Source organism: Manis javanica, chromosome 14, assembly GCF_040802235.1.
Source record: "Manis javanica isolate MJ-LG chromosome 14, MJ_LKY, whole genome shotgun sequence".
Classification (NCBI taxonomy): domain Eukaryota; kingdom Metazoa; phylum Chordata; class Mammalia; order Pholidota; family Manidae; genus Manis; species Manis javanica.
The window spans coordinates 56,160,829-56,180,759 of NC_133169.1; the positions used below are offsets into that span (position 1 = coordinate 56,160,829).

The following is a 19,931-nucleotide window of genomic DNA, read 5'->3' on the forward strand; positions in this document are numbered from 1 at the left end:
GTAGATAGTAGTAGCAGAGACCAGTTGCTCCATAGAGCATTTCTGTTTTAGCATCTTCCACTACAGATATTTGATCAGCAGCAGCAAAACAAAACTTTCTGGTGTATTAAGTGTTTTATGTCAATCAAAATAACAACCCTTTGGTATTACTTTATTTCATCATTTGGCATGTTTTTAGAGGCCTGAGTTTTCCTTACTTATTCAAGAACCCAGGTTCCAGGACTGAGAAAATTTGGGTTCAAGTAGTTCTAGTCAACCTGGTTCAGTGGAGGGAAAGCTACTAAGGGCAGGACGATGTGTCTGTAAGTCAAGTCTGTGTGTGGGAACTTGGGTGTGAGGATCCAGATTATTTATATGTATCTGGTATAGAAATTAATCCAAATTGCATTATGATAAAAGGAATACTCAGAATCTTAGTACAGGTATTACTCACATGACAATGATATTAGCTGTGCTTGAATGTTCCTTTAATAATTCATTTAACCTGATCTGCCGGTGTGTCTGAAATGAAACAGGACAAAGTCATCCTAGACCATTTGAAAACTGGAATCTAGCACAGTTGATAAAACTGTAAGTAGACAAAAAAGAAAACAAAATAATTTTGGTGTAATTAAAGTATCTGTTTCCTAATTTAAAACAATTAATGCTTAACACTGTCTACATAAAAATCCAACTAAAGGAGTTTTAATTTACACAACTGATTCCTCCATAACAAAGTGCCATTCTTGATACTTACTTATGTCTTCAGTTAAAAAGTGACAAGGAATGTTAATGCACAGGAAGCAGAAGGGGAAGAATACCTTGGTCTTATAAAGTTCAAGCTCATTATCTGTTATTCGCCATGGTTCGTCTTCTTTCATTTTATCTGCAACATCTTGTTCTTTATCATCTTCGTGAAGTCTGTACGGCTCAATCATTTCATCAAAAACTGCAATACTTGAAAAAAGACAGAATACCAACAACCTTATTTTGGATGGCTTAACAGTAAGGTCTTAAACACTAAATTAGACCTTGAAAGTTAAGAGTTTTCCATCTACTGTATTCCCCTCAATACCATAACTACAGCAATCACATTGGCAATGTATTTAGAAGAGCAATCACCAGTTTCTCAAATTGAATATACACTTAGAACAGTGTTACAGTAGCAGATTGCAATTTTAACTGCTAACACTGATCTCTCTGTATCTAGCCGTGATCCTATGCCCATCCCTTCGACCTGAATAAATCTTCATCACAGTAGCCAAAATGAACCTTTGGGGCAATAATTCAAAGTGAGTTAACTTCTTTACTCAAAGCACTTAAAGGCTTTCCCAGTTCAAGTACCACAGAATAAAAGTAGTATAAGTAAACGTACTAGAATATTTTGAAGGGAGGAAAAGGCACATACTAAACACTCCTGCGGCAATTCCAGATTAATTCAGGAGATGCAGAATTAATCTCCAGATCCAAAAAAGATACATTATTAATGTTCAGGACAATTATAATGTTCATCATTTAGTCAACATTTACCCTAGAAGAATTAAAATTGTATCTGGTAATATAAATACACATACAATTATAACAATGTCTATATACCCTTTTCAGGTAGAATATTCCATGAGTCTACTTTTCTTTGACTTTTGAGAATTCTGAATGCAACTACAAGAGGCAAACTCTTAGATTCTCCTATTTTATTACTAAAATAAAATAGTGAAAAGTAATTTTCACTGAGTGGTAGTAATGAATGTGGGAATGAAGAATGGAAATTTAAAGAACCATATAGAGTTTCTGTGGCATCAGTGATTTTCAGAAATTACTTTTAAAGCAGTAATTGAATTCTTCTCTGAATATTGAAAGCCCTTTAGACTTACTTTGATATTTTTTATAAGCATGCCAAATATCAGCACTAGACTTAAAAAAGTGAACTTCCCATGTAACTCATTATTGGTAAAACCTCCAGGTACTAAGTTTAAGCTGAATGATCTGGAATTGCTGCTGGAGTGTCTGAGTAGGTCATCCATAAAAGGATCAAAAATTTGTACAATGTAATTTATCCAATAACTTACTTTTCTTTCTTTGGTTTAGTATTAATATCTCCTAGGACCATGATATCAGAGAAGTCTATCCGAAACTTGCTAAGCAAAGTAGCCATCCTAGAACAAAAATGAATAGCTTTGACATACATGAAGGCTTATATAAGTATTTTTATTCTACTCAGGGCTGAATCTGCATATCTGAAAACCAAGATTTATATGGAAAGTCTATCAGGTGCTACATAAAGTCCATTTGAATTAATTCATCCTTTATATTCACAGAGTAGACATCTAAACTCCCTAAGTACAGACTTCTGTTACATTCTTTTACTTTTTCTGACTCTCCTCTAGTACCAATAATGAATGGACAGAGCAAGACATTAATAATGAAATTTGAATGGCAACTAGTTTTTTAAAAGTTAATTTAGTCCAACTATATTGGTAAGTATATGGATTTCAGTAAAAAGTAATGAAGTTATTTAATTATTTTTGGATTAATCTTCCATCCATGAATAATACAAACCTCTAAGCCCAAATATGACTTCTTGGGCTGAACTGAAGCTATAACTGACAGCAGATTAAGTTCATGGCATTTTTTTTTTTTGGAACTGGGACAGGCATAGAAAGGTTGTTCCAACAAGCCTCTGATTTCTCAGTAAATAAGTAGCTTTTTGGAGGCATAGTTGGCAATGAAACCTTGGTGGCAACAACAGAAAGGTGGAAACATACATACAGGGAAAGCAATGAACAAAACAGGATTTTTAATAAAATTAATTTTCTAAATTAAGATATTAGGAAACAGATTAGCTACAGGTTTAACTTTTAAATTATTACTAGTATTTCTTGCATAATGAATAAACACCCAGTTGAATTCTGGTGTAAATCTACTAAGTGGCTGCTATGTGTTACAGGACCCACAAAACTAAAATCTAAGATAAAAAAATGAGTATCAAGTCCCATAATGTGATGACTTGTTATCAAGTGATTCTGATTCAGGAAGGAAATGTAACAACTAGTTGAGGGGAAAAGGGTAAAAAACTATTAGGTAAGGTGCTGTGAAAAAGTAACAACAGTCCTGGGCCTTAAAGAATGGAGGCAGAGAAGGGAGGCAAGTGAGAAGCTATTTATAATAAGGAGACCAAAGAAGGCGAAGGAGTAAAAGTCTAAAACCACATGCATGTTCCAGGCAGGTGCAGAAATGTTAACTGAATACAAGGCATTTGGGCGAAACAGGCGGTAAGAACAGAGAGAATACAGAGAAGAAATTAAAAGTATTTGGGGCAGAGGAACCATATGATCAAAACTCTTCTTTCTGAACATGAAACTGGGAGCAAAGTGGTACCACATATACTGAGAAGGGCAGAGAAAAGACACAGGGTACTTAGAGAAGCACTGAAACCAGAATTCAAATTACAACACTACAGACAGAGAGAATGACAACGGTGTCTGCACCTCTGTGGTCTTGATGTTTATAAAATGTATCCCATATATGAAGACGGAACCTTTGTGCACTTTCTTCTGATTAAAAAAAAAGCTACATAATACTTTAATGTCCCAAGTATTTAATAAACTTTCTAAAATGTCAATATATTTAAAAATATTACTTCAGTAAGACTACAACTTAAACAAGACAATGAAATCGAAGAGAATGAGGTTTTATTTTACTAGAATTTTCAGCTTCAGTATAGAGTAGAGCCAGATGACTGACATTTTCTGGATTGTCTAATTTTTATCAAATCTACACTGCAATAATGAAGTATACTACTAGACAAAGGCCCCTCAATTTACAACAGACTTACGCTCTCCGGTCATGGTCTATTCTGTTTATTTTTCCACCAATGAATACTCTGATCTTAGAGTCTTTCCACTTTTTCTTTGTAGTCAGAAGATACGGTATCAATAAGGTCAAACCTGAATCATAAAATAAAACAAATCATTTACTAAATGCTCATTTCTCAATTAAGAAACTTTTAATTCAATTTAGTCTCTAGAAACATGTTTACTACAGCTCAATCTTAAAATTTTTCTTTCTGCCCTTCCTCAGTAACTCAGTCAAAAAGCCATCAGGCAGGCTGCCCACAGAGGGAGGCCCAGAGGAGTCAGGGCTCATGCGAGGAGGGCAGGGAAGCAGGCTAGTTGCTGGCGGAGTCAGATGAGCCACATACAAGGGGACTGAGGACATGAGAATATTCACTGCAGCCAGCGGGAGCCAGGCTTCTCACTGAAAGGAGAAATATAAGAAGGAAGAAGCTGGGCGGAACGCTGCAGCTCGGGACTGATACTGGTTTTCAATGTATACCTGCATATACAAATACACATACCAAAAAAGAAAATTTGCGTTTCCTAGATGGGCCCACCGAGAAGGCCGGGGAACAGGGAGGCCCTGGAAGCAATGAGCGTATCTAATGCCCTGATCTTTGTTTCTGGACAACATTCTCCACAGAAAGGAATCCGGGCTCCTCAGATAAAGAGTGATTCAATGGCTGGTGTAAGTACAAAACTGAGCCTGAATGTCTTAATGTATCGGAAAATAAAGAATGACTGGAACATGACAAATGATACAGAAGTCAGTCTTAGAAGTACCGAGGATCCTGCTGGCCAAACCTAGGGCAGTATGAACATCAAAACAAATAATGAAAATGACATATCATGTCCTACTGAATAAAATAGGAATCTATCAGTCTACACAGATTGAAATAAAGAGAAAGCTCTTCCTTATAGTAAAATGCCAATGAATTAATGAGGAAGAGATTATGGGACTGGAAAACCATCATTTGGGGACCACAAACAACAACAAATTCAGGCAGAAACACCAGTGAATGCCAAAGATGGTGATCAAAGTTACAGCAGCAATTTTATATTTACCTAGTCTCAAAGGATTTCCCCATCCCCCAAATAGCTGTAATTATTAAAGGGGTAAACAGGAACTTTTCAGTGTATAAACCTGGTGAAAAGCACTTCATGCAATGGTCAAAGCTAATTTCAGCAGTGATGAGACCAATCAATCACCGTCACGTGCCACCCAAGCTGACGCTGACAGAAGAGCACAGCGTCACTTCAGGGCTATTTCCACCAGAAATATATCATTTGAGACTAAATATGATGAAACATCAACTGGCTCCGAAATAAGGGACATTCTACAAAAAAGTCTGAAATAATGGGGAAAAAAACGTTAAGTTCATGAAGCTTCTGGAAGGACTGTGCGACTTTGAAACTGCAGGACAGTGAAGAGATAGGCCAACTAAGGACACCCCTGAAGGGATGCATGGGTGAAAAGCACAAACCATTTCTCAATACTATCCCCCCAATTTCAGTATACTTAAAGTTGTCAAAAAATATATTAACAACCATACCTCCATCATCAAAAAGCCACCAAACATCAATAGTACTCTTTCCTTGTTTTTTTTGAAACTGTGTGCTGGCTTCAAGGAGCTTCTGGTCAGCTACATTTAGAGGTGCAGCAGGGCCTTTGAGTTCTAAAGGATGAAAGAAAAATAAGATGTAAGAGAGATATATATTAAAGACCCTTTTGCTGAATTCCTATAGTTTCCTAACTTGTGTATTCAAATGTTTTTAAGGCAGATAATTGAATATGGCATCCATCAATAAGCTTTCAGTCATTTAGAGTTCAAGCATTTTTTAAATGGTTACAAATAAATATATCTTCACAACAGTTGAACTCATCCAAATTATCTTGCCTAATTTCTAGTATTCTTAAACATTCTGAATGAAAGAGAATCATAAATTTAATCAAAATTATAACTGTTCGACTTTGATTCTTGAAAAGCTGTTTAGGACTAACTGGACAAATTAAATTTATGTCTTTTCCATGAACATATTTCCTTTGTAATCTTGTTTCCTTAAAATTTCTTGTTTGTTTACAGTACAAAAATATTTTTTACATAAAATGCTGTTATCTGTGATATAAAAGACACACGGGAGTGGAAGACATATGAATACAATCTTACAACTACCACTGTGAAACCCATTAGTCTAAGGAAAAATTCCCTCATCTTTAACCTAAACTTTTAACCCCTCAAAACGTGTCACCCAATTCTGAAGCCATGTAAACACATCTTTCTTTGAACCACAGAAAGATAGTGGGAACTCCTTGGAAGGACAACCATCTGCTGCAGGGGAAAAGAATCATGTACCAAGGGCGTTCCCATTTATATTCCCAGGAATAAAAAAAAAAATCAGCATTGGCTCTGTGAGCAAGCAAATAGCTATTATGAAATTTCAAGACCAAACTTTTAAAAGCAGAAATCCACAGGAGGAAATCTGATCACTTTTTCAGAAAGCCTATCATTCACTTTTCATGCTGCCATGATGTACAAAACATGACAAATGACTTTTCATGATGAAATAATATGGCTACCAAACCACACTGCTCCGAAACTCTCACCTCTATCTCCTTCTCATAAAATTCATGTACGTTGACATGACTGTGTATCTCCCAAACGCAGCAGGACTGTGAGAAATATTGCAATTTTTGAAATTAAAAATACATTAGTATCAAAATGAAGGACTTGGCTAGGTACAACTGATGGTAAAGAATGCAAGTGACACTGTAAAGAAACCTACTTCAGTGTCTCTATATATCATCTAAACCATGCAGTTTAAATTAAAAAATTAATATCAACTTTCAGGGTTTGAGTATTTCAGAAATGCTATGATGATTTAAAAGAATCTGTCTTTGATATAATCACCTTTTCCTGGGATGATTTAACTCTTTGGTTGGGCTAATGATAATTTTTCTAATCTGCATTTAATAAATAACTGTAACATCACCTCACCATGGAAATAAGAACTAAGGTTAAAAAAAAGAAAATAAGAAGATTGGAGTTAAAGAGTTAACAGTATGAAAAAAGGGATTAAAACAAAATGATGAAAAATGGCCTGCCTTTTTTCAACAGTGGTTGAGTTGGAGTCTTGCCATCCTCTTCCTCATCTAGATTATGTTTAAAAAACACAAAATATGAGTTAATTGCCTTTATATTAATAAAATAATGAAAATGTAAATTGACCACATTTATAAACAAAACATAGTATGAAGGAACAGTCGGTGAAAAATAAGACTGAAGATAGGTATCTTCTACATTGAGTGTTCAGGATTTTAAGAGGCAAACCTATTTGAGACCCTTCCAACAGGATCACTGATTAACACTCACCCCTAAATATTATTCCTGTAAAAATGGCAAAAACTTAAGCAGAATTTTTAAGCTTTTAAATTTTCATACGTGACATCAGTTGAAAAGGTGTTATCAACCTATAGTTTATAAAGTAGCAATATGACATTAAAACACTGATGCTGCAGATAACTTACAAAACTTAAACATACCACTGCATTACTGTGCAACTAATTGAAAAGTAATTTTAGAAACAATGGATATTTACTATTTGTAAAAATTAATCATCACTTGAAATATTAAGGAACTGGATTAGAGACAGTCTTTTGGTTTACATAAAATGCCAGGTTATACAGCTGTGATTTTTTTCAAATAAATATAAATATAAATAAATAAATATATATATATATATATATAGAGAGAGAGAGAGGTACGTGTATATGAATGAATATATGCATATATTGGTCCATTTATATTTAAATAGCTATACATAGTTTCCTGGGGTTAACACTTTTTCTGTTATGTATAAGAAATCTCAATTTTTTTTTTCTTAATATAAGTATTATTTGTTTAAGGCATATCAAACTCTCAATTTGGACAGGGAAGGGTAGACTGCAGTGGGCCCTTGAGTCAGACTCCCAGGATTCCAATAGTATACACCTCTACTCCTTTCTCTGGTTGTGTGAGCCTGAGCTAGTTACTTTCACTTGTAAAAAAGGTGAACAATACCTACCTCTTAAGGTTGTTACATCATAATGCACTTATCAGTCAGTGCCAAGAACAAAATAAGATTTCAAAGGGTGGTCTGCTTTATCCCCTTGCATACTGTATCCCTCAATGACCAAGACAGACATACCAAATATCTATGACTGTATAAATACTACATCAGAATGTTTATAATTCTAAAGATTTCTTAAGGTTATAAACTTTCCTATAGTTTTCATGCTAATTTTGAAATTAGCAGAGACTAAATTGAGTCAACAGTAAATAAATGCAAAATATAATTGATGCTGCTTCTGAACACTAATTTCGTATGCCTGTTATGGAACAAGAAACATTCCAATTATTACATTTAATTTTATAGTATTAAATATTTTTCTTATAAAGCAGATATTTGATAGTATCTGCCTTTGATGATAATCAAAAGCATTTATGGATATAACTATGGACACCGTGTATTTATTTTAAAGAGCTCAGAAAATGTCAAGGAAATCCTGATTCTTAAAAATGATTTAAGTAAGTTAAAGGCATTTACATCTTTATAATAAAAAGATGAGTAGAAATATACTGACCCAGTTCCCTCCTCTATTATAAAAATAATGACATGAGCTAGTGTATGGATAACATCTACTACAAGGTGGGAGGCACGGAGTAGATGCCTGATAAATATTACTTCTTCCTTTAACATCACAGTCTTACTGATGAATTACTAGTAGATTCTGTAAAGAAAGGATCTGTTTTAGGAAAGAGAAAAGGACAAAGAAAAAAAAAGGCAGGAAATGAAGGAATGTATATTATAAACTAAAATAAATGCAGGAACATAAGAACATTATCATAATCAATTTTATAATTTTGACATGAAACAGAAAAGAATTATAATCAAGCCAGCACAAAAGAACTGAAAGGAAAAATGGTTCTCTACTACAACTCTACTCAAACAAGGTAAGAGGAAAGATGTCAGAAACAACATCGATGCTTCTAAATAATCTAGAAGTGATCAATTTCAGAGAGACAGGATCTGTCTGAGGTTATCAATTTCAGAAAAAGAATGATAATTATTTTACAGGAATCAAAAAAGTATGATATGGTTTGATGATTTACAGTGCAGATTTTTTTCTTGTTGCGTGTCACCAGAAATAGGGCAGAGGGAGATACTAGAATGAACAGAGGTAGGAGAGTGAGGGTGGGAGAGTAAGATTTGGAAGTCATCCCTCGTTCCTTCTCATAAACATGACGCACAGGTTTATAGATGGAATTAACTGCAAGCTTTGTGAGATCTGGAAATCTTTCTGTGGCTTAAACCATAAGAGCCACCCAGGGTATTATGTCTGTAATTATGGACAAATAGTTCAGCAAGCAAATACATATAGGTTGTTTGTTCACAGAGGCTAAATTGAGGAATAAAATTATACTTGATTTTTCTACTACACTATTTAATCTGAACCACTCTAGCTGCAATAGACATAAAAACATTCTGAATATTTCAGTACATAACAAAAACCTGTGGTATTTAAGTACTGAGTTATAAAAAAACTAGGTAAATTAATTTTATAAACTTCATTCCATTCAATGTTATCATATGCTATATTACATTACTCTAAAATTACCATGTTTCTTTCCAAGATTTCACCAATGCTTCAAATTAACATGTTATACTTAAAACAAGTATAAATAATAACATATAAGAGTATACTAGTATATAATCAACTGGCATGGTTTCTGTTCTGAGATCTAGTCATTTTGTAGCCAGTTTTGAAAGACATGAATTTTACCTAAGCAACTAGAAAAGAACAATACAAGTTTGAGAACAGGTCACTTTATAAGACTTATTATGTAATAAACACCATTTCTCCAAAAATTAAAACATGATCATTAATGAAATTTCTGGTTTAAATAAAAATTACCTTTATGTGTAATGCTTTTTTCACCAGATGGTTTGGAAGTATCTAAATCCGATTTTTTACTATACTCCATACTTAGTACCACATCCTTGACACCAGGAGATTTTTCTTGTGATGACAGTAATTCTTCTAGAGACATGAAAGTAACAAATATTATCTAAGTATAATAATTAAATGACACCTTTAAGCAAAGTTTACTATGAAATTGTAAGTTTATAAGTGATTTCTTATATAAACAAATGTGATCATCTGAACTGACAATTCACTCAAATATTCTGAGCTACCACTAAGCATCAGAGATCTGAACTAAGTGCTGGAGAATCAGCCATGAGGGAGATTCACGGAACCCAAGAACCCTGCAGACGGAAGAATGATGTATAAAATGTGAATTGACTCTACTCTCATTTATACATGTAAAGTGTGACAGATGTTCGTAACACATGTAAGATGACAGACAACACTGAAAAATTATACTCATGGCAGCAGAGCCAAAACTAGGGGTCAGTACTTTCCTAAACTCATGGTTAAAGTACCATTTCTTAATTTTTAAAGCACTTTCTTCACCTCTTGACTTTTGGGAAGGAGTTAGTTCCACTACAAAGACATTTATCACAAAGAGAAACATAATATGAAATTGGTACTCTATTCATAATCCTAATCCCTTATTTGTGTATATTATGAGAAGTAGTAATAGAAACTATGTAAGCCTGAGTGCCAGCTCTGTATGCTAAGAGCTTCACAGTCCACGCCTCCTTTTTAATCTTCATGACAGCCCTAAGTGATCATGTTTTACAGATGAGGAAACTGAGCCTTGGAAGTCAGCAGAGTGCCCAGCCTACAAATTACTAAGAAGGAAAGTAGGATTTTTAAAGTGGATTTGACTCCAAAGCCTGTGCTTGTGATCTCTGTGCTACACCAAACTCCTGTCTCCAAACCCTAAGGTGGAGTAACATGGCTTTCAAAACAGTTTTCATGATTATAAACACATGAAAATATTTTCTTAAAGCTCCAATCACATTCAAATCTCATATATAATTTATTAATATATATATAATTTATTAATGAAACTGTGATATTTTGGGTAGTGAAAGGAAACACAACTCATAATAATTATGCATAGTTAACAGGTATTTTAAACCTCAATCAATGTTACAGCAAGGGAGAAATGAAATGTATTTTGTAAGACCTACTCCAGGGTAAGAAAATGCACTTTCAGCAAGCCATATTCTTGTGTTACATGGATAAAGACCTCGAAGCATTCCTTTCAAAACTGCACAACACCCTTAAGATGGTGGGGGGAACGGGAAGGTTACAATAGTTTAACTACATACAGAGATGACAAAAGTGCATTACATGCCCCTCAACTGTTTAGGCTTAGCTAATTTTGATGATTTAGTTAATTAATTAATAAGGGTAAAATATTAGGCATGCAAATTTTCTTAAGCTTTTAATATTTGTTAAACTACCTGGAAATCAATAGAGGGTATGGAATTTTCCATAGTTTTAATAAAGTTGGAAAAAGCAGTAGGTATACCTTAATTAGGTTTTAAGCCTCTCTTGAAAAAAACTTTTTTAATGCTTTAAAAATTCACAGTTGGAGAAGAGATTAGTGGGTGTCAGGGGTTAATGACAGGGGACAGAAAAAGAATATGGGGGTCAGGGGTCTGTAAAGAGGGCTATGTAGCACAAGGGCGATTTTTGTGATGATGGAACAAACATTTCTGTGTCTTGACTGTGATGCTGGTTACATGAATAAACATATGTGATAAATGGCATAGAACTACACATGTGCAAACGCAAACACAAGTGTATGTGAAACTGGTAAAATATGAATAAAGCATCCTGGTTTTGATAAAGGACTATAGATACATAAGATGTTACCCCTGGGGGAAATTGGATGAAGGATATACAGGAACTCTTTGTACTATTTTTTGCAACTTCCTGTGAATCTGTAATTATGTCAAAATGAAAAAGTTAAAGGATGTGATTTATAGGGTCTTTTCTGATGACAGAGTAAATGGTATCACAAAGCTTAGTTTTTCATTATTAATATACCTCTATGTACAAAGCATGATTTTCATAAACATGAAAATATCTAACCATTTGGTAGTCATAGTAATTTTTCCTTTGGGCTATTTATCATGTGTTTTTACAAATTTGGCCAAACTACAATCATAACTAATGTTTATTTCTCTTGAACTCATGATTTGGATGGAATTTTATTCTCCCCATTAGTAATCAGTAAACCATCATCAAAGTTGGTACAAAGAGAAAACAAGACTTCAATAAAGCCAAACAGATCTGACCTTAAGATGCCATACAACTAGTACATGCCACAGAACAGACAGTAAATATTAAAATTATTAAATAATTTACAATAATTATACATAATTTTTTATGTATAATGCTTTAAAAATTTACAGTTGGAGAAGAGATTAGTGGGTGTCAGGAATTAACGACAGGGGACAGAAAAAGAATATGGTGTCAGGGGTCTAAAGAGAGCTATGTAGCACAAGGGAGATTTTAAAAGTAAACTTTAAAAATAAAAAATCTTATTTCAAACCAGATTTACCTTGTCCTTGAAGATGAGATATATCCAGACCCTCTTTCAGGCGGATAACCACTACTCCATATTGTATGTCAAAGGCATCACTATAATAGAAAAAAAAAATTCACAAAAATTTTTTTCAGTGTCCTCTTCTGCAAAACAAAGGCAAGAATAGAGGATCGCTAAGATTAATATCAGCTTTAAACACCTCTTTCAAAATATGCTTTAAAAATTACCATATAATATTAATTTCAAATCCTATACCATTCCATTTCCCTTTTTCTGTAATATTCTTAAAAACTACTTGAGTGTAGATCCTCACAGTCTTGATATTCTACTTACAGCAGCTATTTAAAGTAGTAACTATATTTTTATCCTATTAGAAACAAACTAAAATTATGGAAAAACAACTTGGAGTAATCCCATCACATTTAATTTAGGCTTATACCATTAAAGCTAAGAGGAATACATTAAGACAAAGAAAATAAATTCTACTGAGAATGAAAGCAGGTTGTAGAGTGTGATGGCATCATCTCTGAAAGGAGAAAAGAATATTTTTAAGTAATTTAAAATTTTTTACAAAACTATTTTAAAAAGTAGTCCAAAGGCTTTATATGCATTTGCAGGAAGGTATTCATATGCCCTTTTAATTTTTTTTAAACACAAATGGGAACATCATATAGACACACAAAGTACATTAAAACCTCAAAGAAAACTCTGACCAGACTTAAATTCTAGAAACTTCATTAAGACCATAAATCACACAGACCAAAGTTCTCAAATCTTCTGAAAGAATTTCTAATTCCAAAACTTCAGGTTTTTCTCCAGAATGGGAACCAACTTAGCTTTTGTCTTTAATTATTAATTTTAATTATAAAGTGACCAATATTCACTATATACATACAAAAGTGATATATTAATCTATAGCTATATGTAACAAAAAGGCTAAAATCTAATAAAATGATCAAATTTTTGTTCCTACTAATTAGAAGAACATGTTTAGGGTATAATATGCCATTGTAAAAGGTCTTTTGTTACTGTTTTGTTTTGTTAAATCATATTGGCCTGATTCCTATGATAATTTAAGGTCAAAAGAGATTCACTGAAGAAATTAGAAGATATGTTAACCTTCCTCAGTTGTATCTTGAAAGACGTAGTTAACATGAGAAGAAACAACTACAAGTACTTTAAAAAAGCTAATAAATCAACTGAATCAAAATCCCTGAGTTTACTTTGGATTAAAATAGCTTAATGTTTTTGCTATAAACCTAGGAATTTCTATAAAGCTGTGTAATTTCTGTAAGATACAGAAATTGATTTGTGGTTTCAGATCCTTCACACTGTTAATAAAAAACATAGTACAGTGTACCTCAACTGCTCAAAGAATTTAGAATCACAACTAAAACCTAAGGGTCACAGACAGAAGGATAAGCAGTATCACTGCTTTCAGGCTGCCACCAATTCCTCGGGGTCTGAAAAGCAGGGAGCTCTGTTACCTGTCTTCCAATGGCTGCTAATGTACAACACTTAGGGCAGTACTGGACTGTCAGAGCAAACATTCACTTCAGTGTCCACCAGGTCAGAGTCAAAGAACTCCTTTCTTTTACTGCCCCTATTATGAGCAACTGTAGCTAATAAGGAAGCAAAAATGTCACTTTTCTGTTTCCTAGGATAATACTCTATCTCACTGGTCTTTCATCCCGAGAGAGAAAAACTGTAGTCCATGGCTCATGTCCTACATGATTTAATCTTTTCCCACACCTCCCTCATCACCCTATATACAAGGTACAGAGAACAGAATTAGAAAGGTAGGATGAAATCCTGTTTCCTAAAAAGTTATATAAACTTAGAGCCAAAGAGCAGTCACAATATATGACAAACCAGCAGAGCTTTAAATTACTAAAAGGATTTCACAATTACTTCGGAATCTTATTCATTGTATACTATCAGTAGAAAGAGATTGTTTTAAAGATTATCCTATACTATCAGCAGAGAGAGGTTGTTTTAAAAAGTAAAGTATGAGATCTGGTTACTTCTTCAAAGATGTTTCAAGGAAGCCATGATAACAAAACTCATCTGTGACATAGGCAAATAATACAGGTATGACAGGAGTTCCAGTAGAGGAAATAAGTAGTGAGTTAAGGGTAATCACACCAAAATTCAGAGAAATACAATTTGAATCTGGTCTTAGAGTTACTTTGTCAAGGGTAATTTCTTGAATAAAAAAAGCACATTTATTTATGAAGAAATACTTTATGAGGAGGAGTGAACAGTTCTATTTCATCAGTAGATTAGGCAAGAAAAAGACTATTCTTCAACTGAGTATGGTATAGTGAATGGGAGTATTTATCCTCTATTAAATAGTGTGAACCAGATAGAGACTTGTTAAGCAAATCCCAGAATACTAGAAAAAGGAAGTATTTGTCAAGGCTTAGAAAAAAATCTGGCAGAATAAAAAGAAGTTTTACTCTTATTAAATAACTCACTTAGTTCCAAAAAACATTTGTGGTAAAAAGATACATACATAAAAACCAATAATTAAATGAACAGAGCAAAATCAAAAAGACAAAGTAACAAAAGAATAAAAAGAACCCACTAACCGAGGCGGAGCCAAGATGGCGGCGTGAGTAGAGCAGTGGAAATCTCCTCCCAAAAACACATAGAGCTATGAAAATATAACAAAGAAAAATCTTCCTAAAATAGAGACCACAGGACACAGGACAACATCCAGACCACATCCACACCTGCAAGAACCCAGCGCCTTGTGAAGGGGGTAAGATACAAGCCCCAGCCCGGCGAGACCCGAGCGCCCCTCCCCCCGGCTCCCGGCGGGTGGAGAGAAACCGGAGCGGTTTTTTTTTTTTTTTTTTTTTTTGGCGAGCGCTTTTTGGAAGCCTTAGAGGGACGGGCCCCCGTTGCTGGGGAGGCAGGGTGGCGGGACCGGTGAGGAGGTGCCTGGGAACGGCGCCGGAGGACAAAGAATATCACGCGTTTCTCCCTGCGAGACCTGGGGGCGGGTGCCTGAGACCGGTGCCTGAGGACGGAGGAGGTCGCGCGTTTTTCCCCTTTTTTTTTTCTCTCTTTTCTGCGAGTGCTTTTTGGAAGCCTAAAAGGGACAGGGACCCCGGTGCTAGGGAGGCAGGGCGGCGGGACTGGTGAGCGGGTGCCTGGGACCGGCACCTGAGGACAAAGAATATCCTGCATTTTTCCCTGTGGGACCGGTGGGTGGGTGCCTGAGACCAGCACCTGAGGACGGAAGAAATCGCGCGTTTTTCCCCTTTTTTTTCTCTCTTTTTGCCGAGTGCTTTTTGGAAGCCTTGAAGGGACAGGGACCCCGGTGCTAGGGAGGCAGGGCGGCGGGACTGGTGAGCGGGTGCGTGGGACCAGTGCCTGAGGACAAAGAATATTGAGCGTTCCTTCCCTGCGGGACCGGTGGGTGGGTGCTTTTTGGAAGCCTTGAAAGGACAGGGACCCTGGTGCTAGGGAGACAGGGCAGCAGGACCAGTGAGCGGGTGCCTGGGACCGGCACCTGAGGACAAAAAAAAAAAAAAAAAAAAAATCGCTTGTTTTTTCCTTTTTTTTCCTTTTTTTTTTCTCTTTGTTTCTGTTCCCTCTCTCATTGTTGCTGCTGTTGTTTTGGTTTGGAGAGTGCTTTTTGGAAATCTTAAAGGGGCAGGACAGGTCACTTAGACCAGAAGCAGGGAATCTGGGGATCTCTGGGCATTCTAACCCCCTGGGCAGCAGGGAGCAGAGAGGCCCCTTACGGAGATAAATAGTCTCCTGGCTGCTCCCCCTCCAACGGGGCTCCACCATTTTGGAGGAACAGCCCCAGCCAGGCCAAGCCCACAGCAACAGCGGAGATAAACCCCAAAGCAACTGGGCAGGAAGCAGAAGCCCTGTCTGCGCACAGCTGCCCAGCACAAGCCACTAGAGGTCGCTATTCTCCCAGGAAAAGGCTACAAACCAACAAGAAGGGAAGCTCTTCCAGCGGTCACTTGTACCAGCTCTGCAAACTATCTCTATCACCATGAAAAGGCAAAACTACAGGCAGACAAAGATCACAGAGACAACACCTGAGAAGGAGACAGACCTAACTAGTCTTCCTGAAAAAGAATTCAAAATAAAAATCATGAACATGCTGACAGAGATGCAGAAAAAAATGCAAGAGCAATGGGATGAGATGCAGAGAAAAATGCAAGAGCAGTGGGATGAAGTCCGGAAGGAGATCACAGATGTCAGGAAAGAGATCACAGAAGTGAAACAATCCCTGGAAGGATTTATAAGCAGAATGGATAAGATGCAAGAGGCCATTGAAGGAATAGAAGCCAGAGAATAGGAACGTATAGAAGCTGACATAGAGAGAGATAAAAGGATCTCCAGGAATGAAACAACACTAAGAGAAATATGTGACCAATACAAAAGGAAAAACATTCGTATTATAGGGATACCAGAAGAGGAAGAAAGAGGAAAAGGGATAGATAGTGTCTTTGAAGAAATAATTGCTGAAAACTTCCCCAAACTGGGGGAGGAAATAATCGAACAGACCATGGAATTATGCAGAACCCCCAACAGAAAGGATCCAAGGAGGACAACACCAAGACACATAATAATTAAAATGGCAAGGATCAAGGACAAGGAAAGAGTTTTAAAGGCAGCTAGAGAGAAAAAGGTCACCTATAAAGGAAAACCAATCAGGCTAACATCAGACTTCTCAACAGAAACCCTACAGGCCAGAAGAGAATGGCATGATATACTTAATGCAATGAAACAGAAGGGCCTTGAACCAAGGATACTGTATCCAGCACGACTATCATTTAAATATGACGGTGGGATCAAACAATTCCCAGACAAGCAAAAGCTGAGGGAATTTGCTTCCCACAAACCACCTCTACAGGGCATCCTACAGGGACTGCTCTAGATGGGAGCACCCCTAAAAAGAGCACAGAACAAAACACACAACATATGAAGAATGGAGGAGGAGGAATAAGAAGGGAGAGAAGAAAAGACTCTCCAGACAGTGTATATAACAGCTCAATAAGCGAGCTAAGTTAGGCAGTAAGATACTAAAGAAGCTAACCTTGAACCTTTGGTAACCACGAATCTAAAGCCTGCAATGGCAATAAGTACATATCTTTCAATAGTCACCCTAAATGTAAATGGACTTAATGCACCAAACAAAAGACATAGAGTAATAGAATGGATAAAAAAGCAAGACCCATCTATATGCTGCTTACAAGAAACTCACCTTAAACCCAAAGATAAGCATAGACTAAAAGTCAAGGGATGGAAAAACATATTTCAGGCAAACAACAGTGAGAAGAAAGCAGGGGTTGCAGTACTAATATCAGACAAAATAGACTTCAAAACAAAGAAAGTAACAAGAGATAAAGAAGGCCACTACATAATGATAAAGGGCTTAGTCCAACAAGAGGATATAACCATTCTAAATATATATGCACCCAATACAGGAGCACCAGCATATGTGAAGCAAATACTAACAGAACTAAAGAGGGAAATAGACTGCAATGCATTCATTGTAGGAGACTTCAACACACCACTCACCCCAAAGGATAGATCCACCGGGCAGAAAATAAGTAAAGACACACAGGCACTGAACAACACACTAGAACAGATGGACCTAATAGACATCTATAGAACTTTACATCCAAAAGCAACAGGATATACATTCTTCTCAAGTGCACATGGAACATTCTCCAGAATAGACCACATACTAGCTCACAAAAAGAGCCTCAGTAAATTCCACAATATTGAAATTCTACCAACCAATTTTTCAGACCACAAAGGTATGAAAGTAGAAATAAATTCTACAAAGAAAACAAAAAGGCTCACAAACACATGGAGGCTTAACAACATGCTACTAAATAATCAATGGATCAATGAACAAATCAAAATAGAGATCAAGGAATATATAGAAACAAATGACAACAACAACACTAAGCCCAAACTTCTGTGGGATGCAGCGAAAGCAGTCTTAAGAGGAAAGTATATAGCAATCCAGGCACACTTGAAGAAGGAAGAACAATCCCAAATGAATAGTCTAACATCACAACTATTAAAACTGGAAAAAGAAGAACAAATGAGGCCTAAAGTCAGCAGAAGGAGGGACATAATAAAGATTAGAGAAGAAATAAACAAAATTGAGAAGAATAAAACAATAGCAAAAATCAACGAAACCAAGAGCTGGTTCTTTGAGAAAATAAACAAAATAGATAAGCCTCTAGCCCAACTTATTAAGAGAAAAAGAGAGTCAACACAAATCAACATAATCAGAAATGAGAATGGAAAAATCACGACAGACTCCACACAAATACAAAGAATTATTAAAGACTACTATGAAAACCTATATGCCAACAAGCTGGAAAACCTAGAAGAAATGGACAACTTCCTAGAAAAATACAACCTCCCAAGACTGACCAAGGAAGAAACACAAAAGTTAAACAAACCAATTACAAGCAAAGAAATTGAAACAGTAATCAAAAAACTACCCAAGAACAAAACCCCGGGGCCGGACGGATTTACCTCGGAATTTTATCAGACACACAGAGAAGACATAATACCCATTCTCCTTAAAGTGTTCCACAAAATAGAAGAAGAGGGAATACTCCCAAACTCATTCTATGAAGCCAACATCACCCTAATACCAAAACCAGGAAAAGACCCCACCAAAAAAGAAAATTACAGACCAATATCCCTGATGAATGTAGATGCAAAAATACTCAATAAAATCTTAGCAAACAGAATTCAACAGTATATCAAAAGGATCATACACCATGACCAAGTGGGGTTCATCCCAGGGATGCAAGGATGGTACAACATTCGAAAATCCATCAACATCATCCACCACATCAACAAAAAGAAAGACAAAAACCACATGATCATCTCCATAGATGCTGAAAAAGCATTTGACAAAATTCAACATCCATTCATGATAAAAACTCTCAGCAAAATGGGAATAGAGGGCAAGTACCTCAACATAATAAAGGCCATATATGATAAACCCACAGCCAGCATTATACTGAACAGCGAGAAGCTGAAAGCATTTCCACTGAGATCGGGAACCAGACAGGGATGCCCACTCTCCCCACTGTTATTTAACATAGTACTGGAGGTCCTAGCCACGGCAATCAGACAAAACAAAGAAATACAAGGAATCCAGATTGGTAAAGAAGAAGTTAAATTGTCACTATTTGCAGATGATATGATACTGTACATAATAAACCCTAAAGACTCCACTCTAAAACTACTAGAACTGATATCGGAATACAGCAAAGTTGCAGGATACAAAATCAACACACAGAAATCTGTAGCTTTCCTATACACTAACAACGAATCAATAGAAAGAGAAATCAGGAAAACAATTCCATTCACCATTGCATCAAAAAGAATAAAATACCTAGGAATAAACCTAACCAAGGAAGTGAAAGACTTATACTCTGAAAACTACAAGTCACTCTTAAGAGAAAATAAAGGGGACACTAATAAATGGAAACTCATCCCATGCTCATGGCTAGGAAGAATTAATATCGTCAAAATGGCCATCCTGCCGAAAGCAATATACAAATTTGATGCAATCCCTCTCAAATTACCAGCAACATTCTTC

The 19,931-nt window shown here is 35.9% G+C and overlaps 1 protein-coding gene across 2 annotated transcripts in view; it reads right to left on the minus strand.

Moving 5' to 3' along the window:
- SLC12A2 (solute carrier family 12 member 2) overlaps positions 1-19,931 on the minus strand; it is a 100,168-nt gene that overhangs the window by 3,266 nt on the left and 76,971 nt on the right. The window contains exons 19-26 of one of the 2 annotated variants that reach the window (XM_017663698.3): positions 12,335-12,414; positions 9,766-9,891; positions 6,916-6,963; positions 5,366-5,488; positions 3,812-3,923; positions 2,046-2,132; positions 801-936; positions 434-501 (exon numbers count right to left, since the gene is read on the minus strand). In XM_017663698.3, coding sequence (XP_017519187.3) covers positions 434-501; positions 801-936; positions 2,046-2,132; positions 3,812-3,923; positions 5,366-5,488; positions 6,916-6,963; positions 9,766-9,891; positions 12,335-12,414 — 780 coding nt within the window. The remainder of the gene's footprint in view (positions 1-433; positions 502-800; positions 937-2,045; positions 2,133-3,811; positions 3,924-5,365; positions 5,489-6,915; positions 6,964-9,765; positions 9,892-12,334; positions 12,415-19,931) is intronic. The other variant, XM_037016169.2, reaches the window with a different exon arrangement.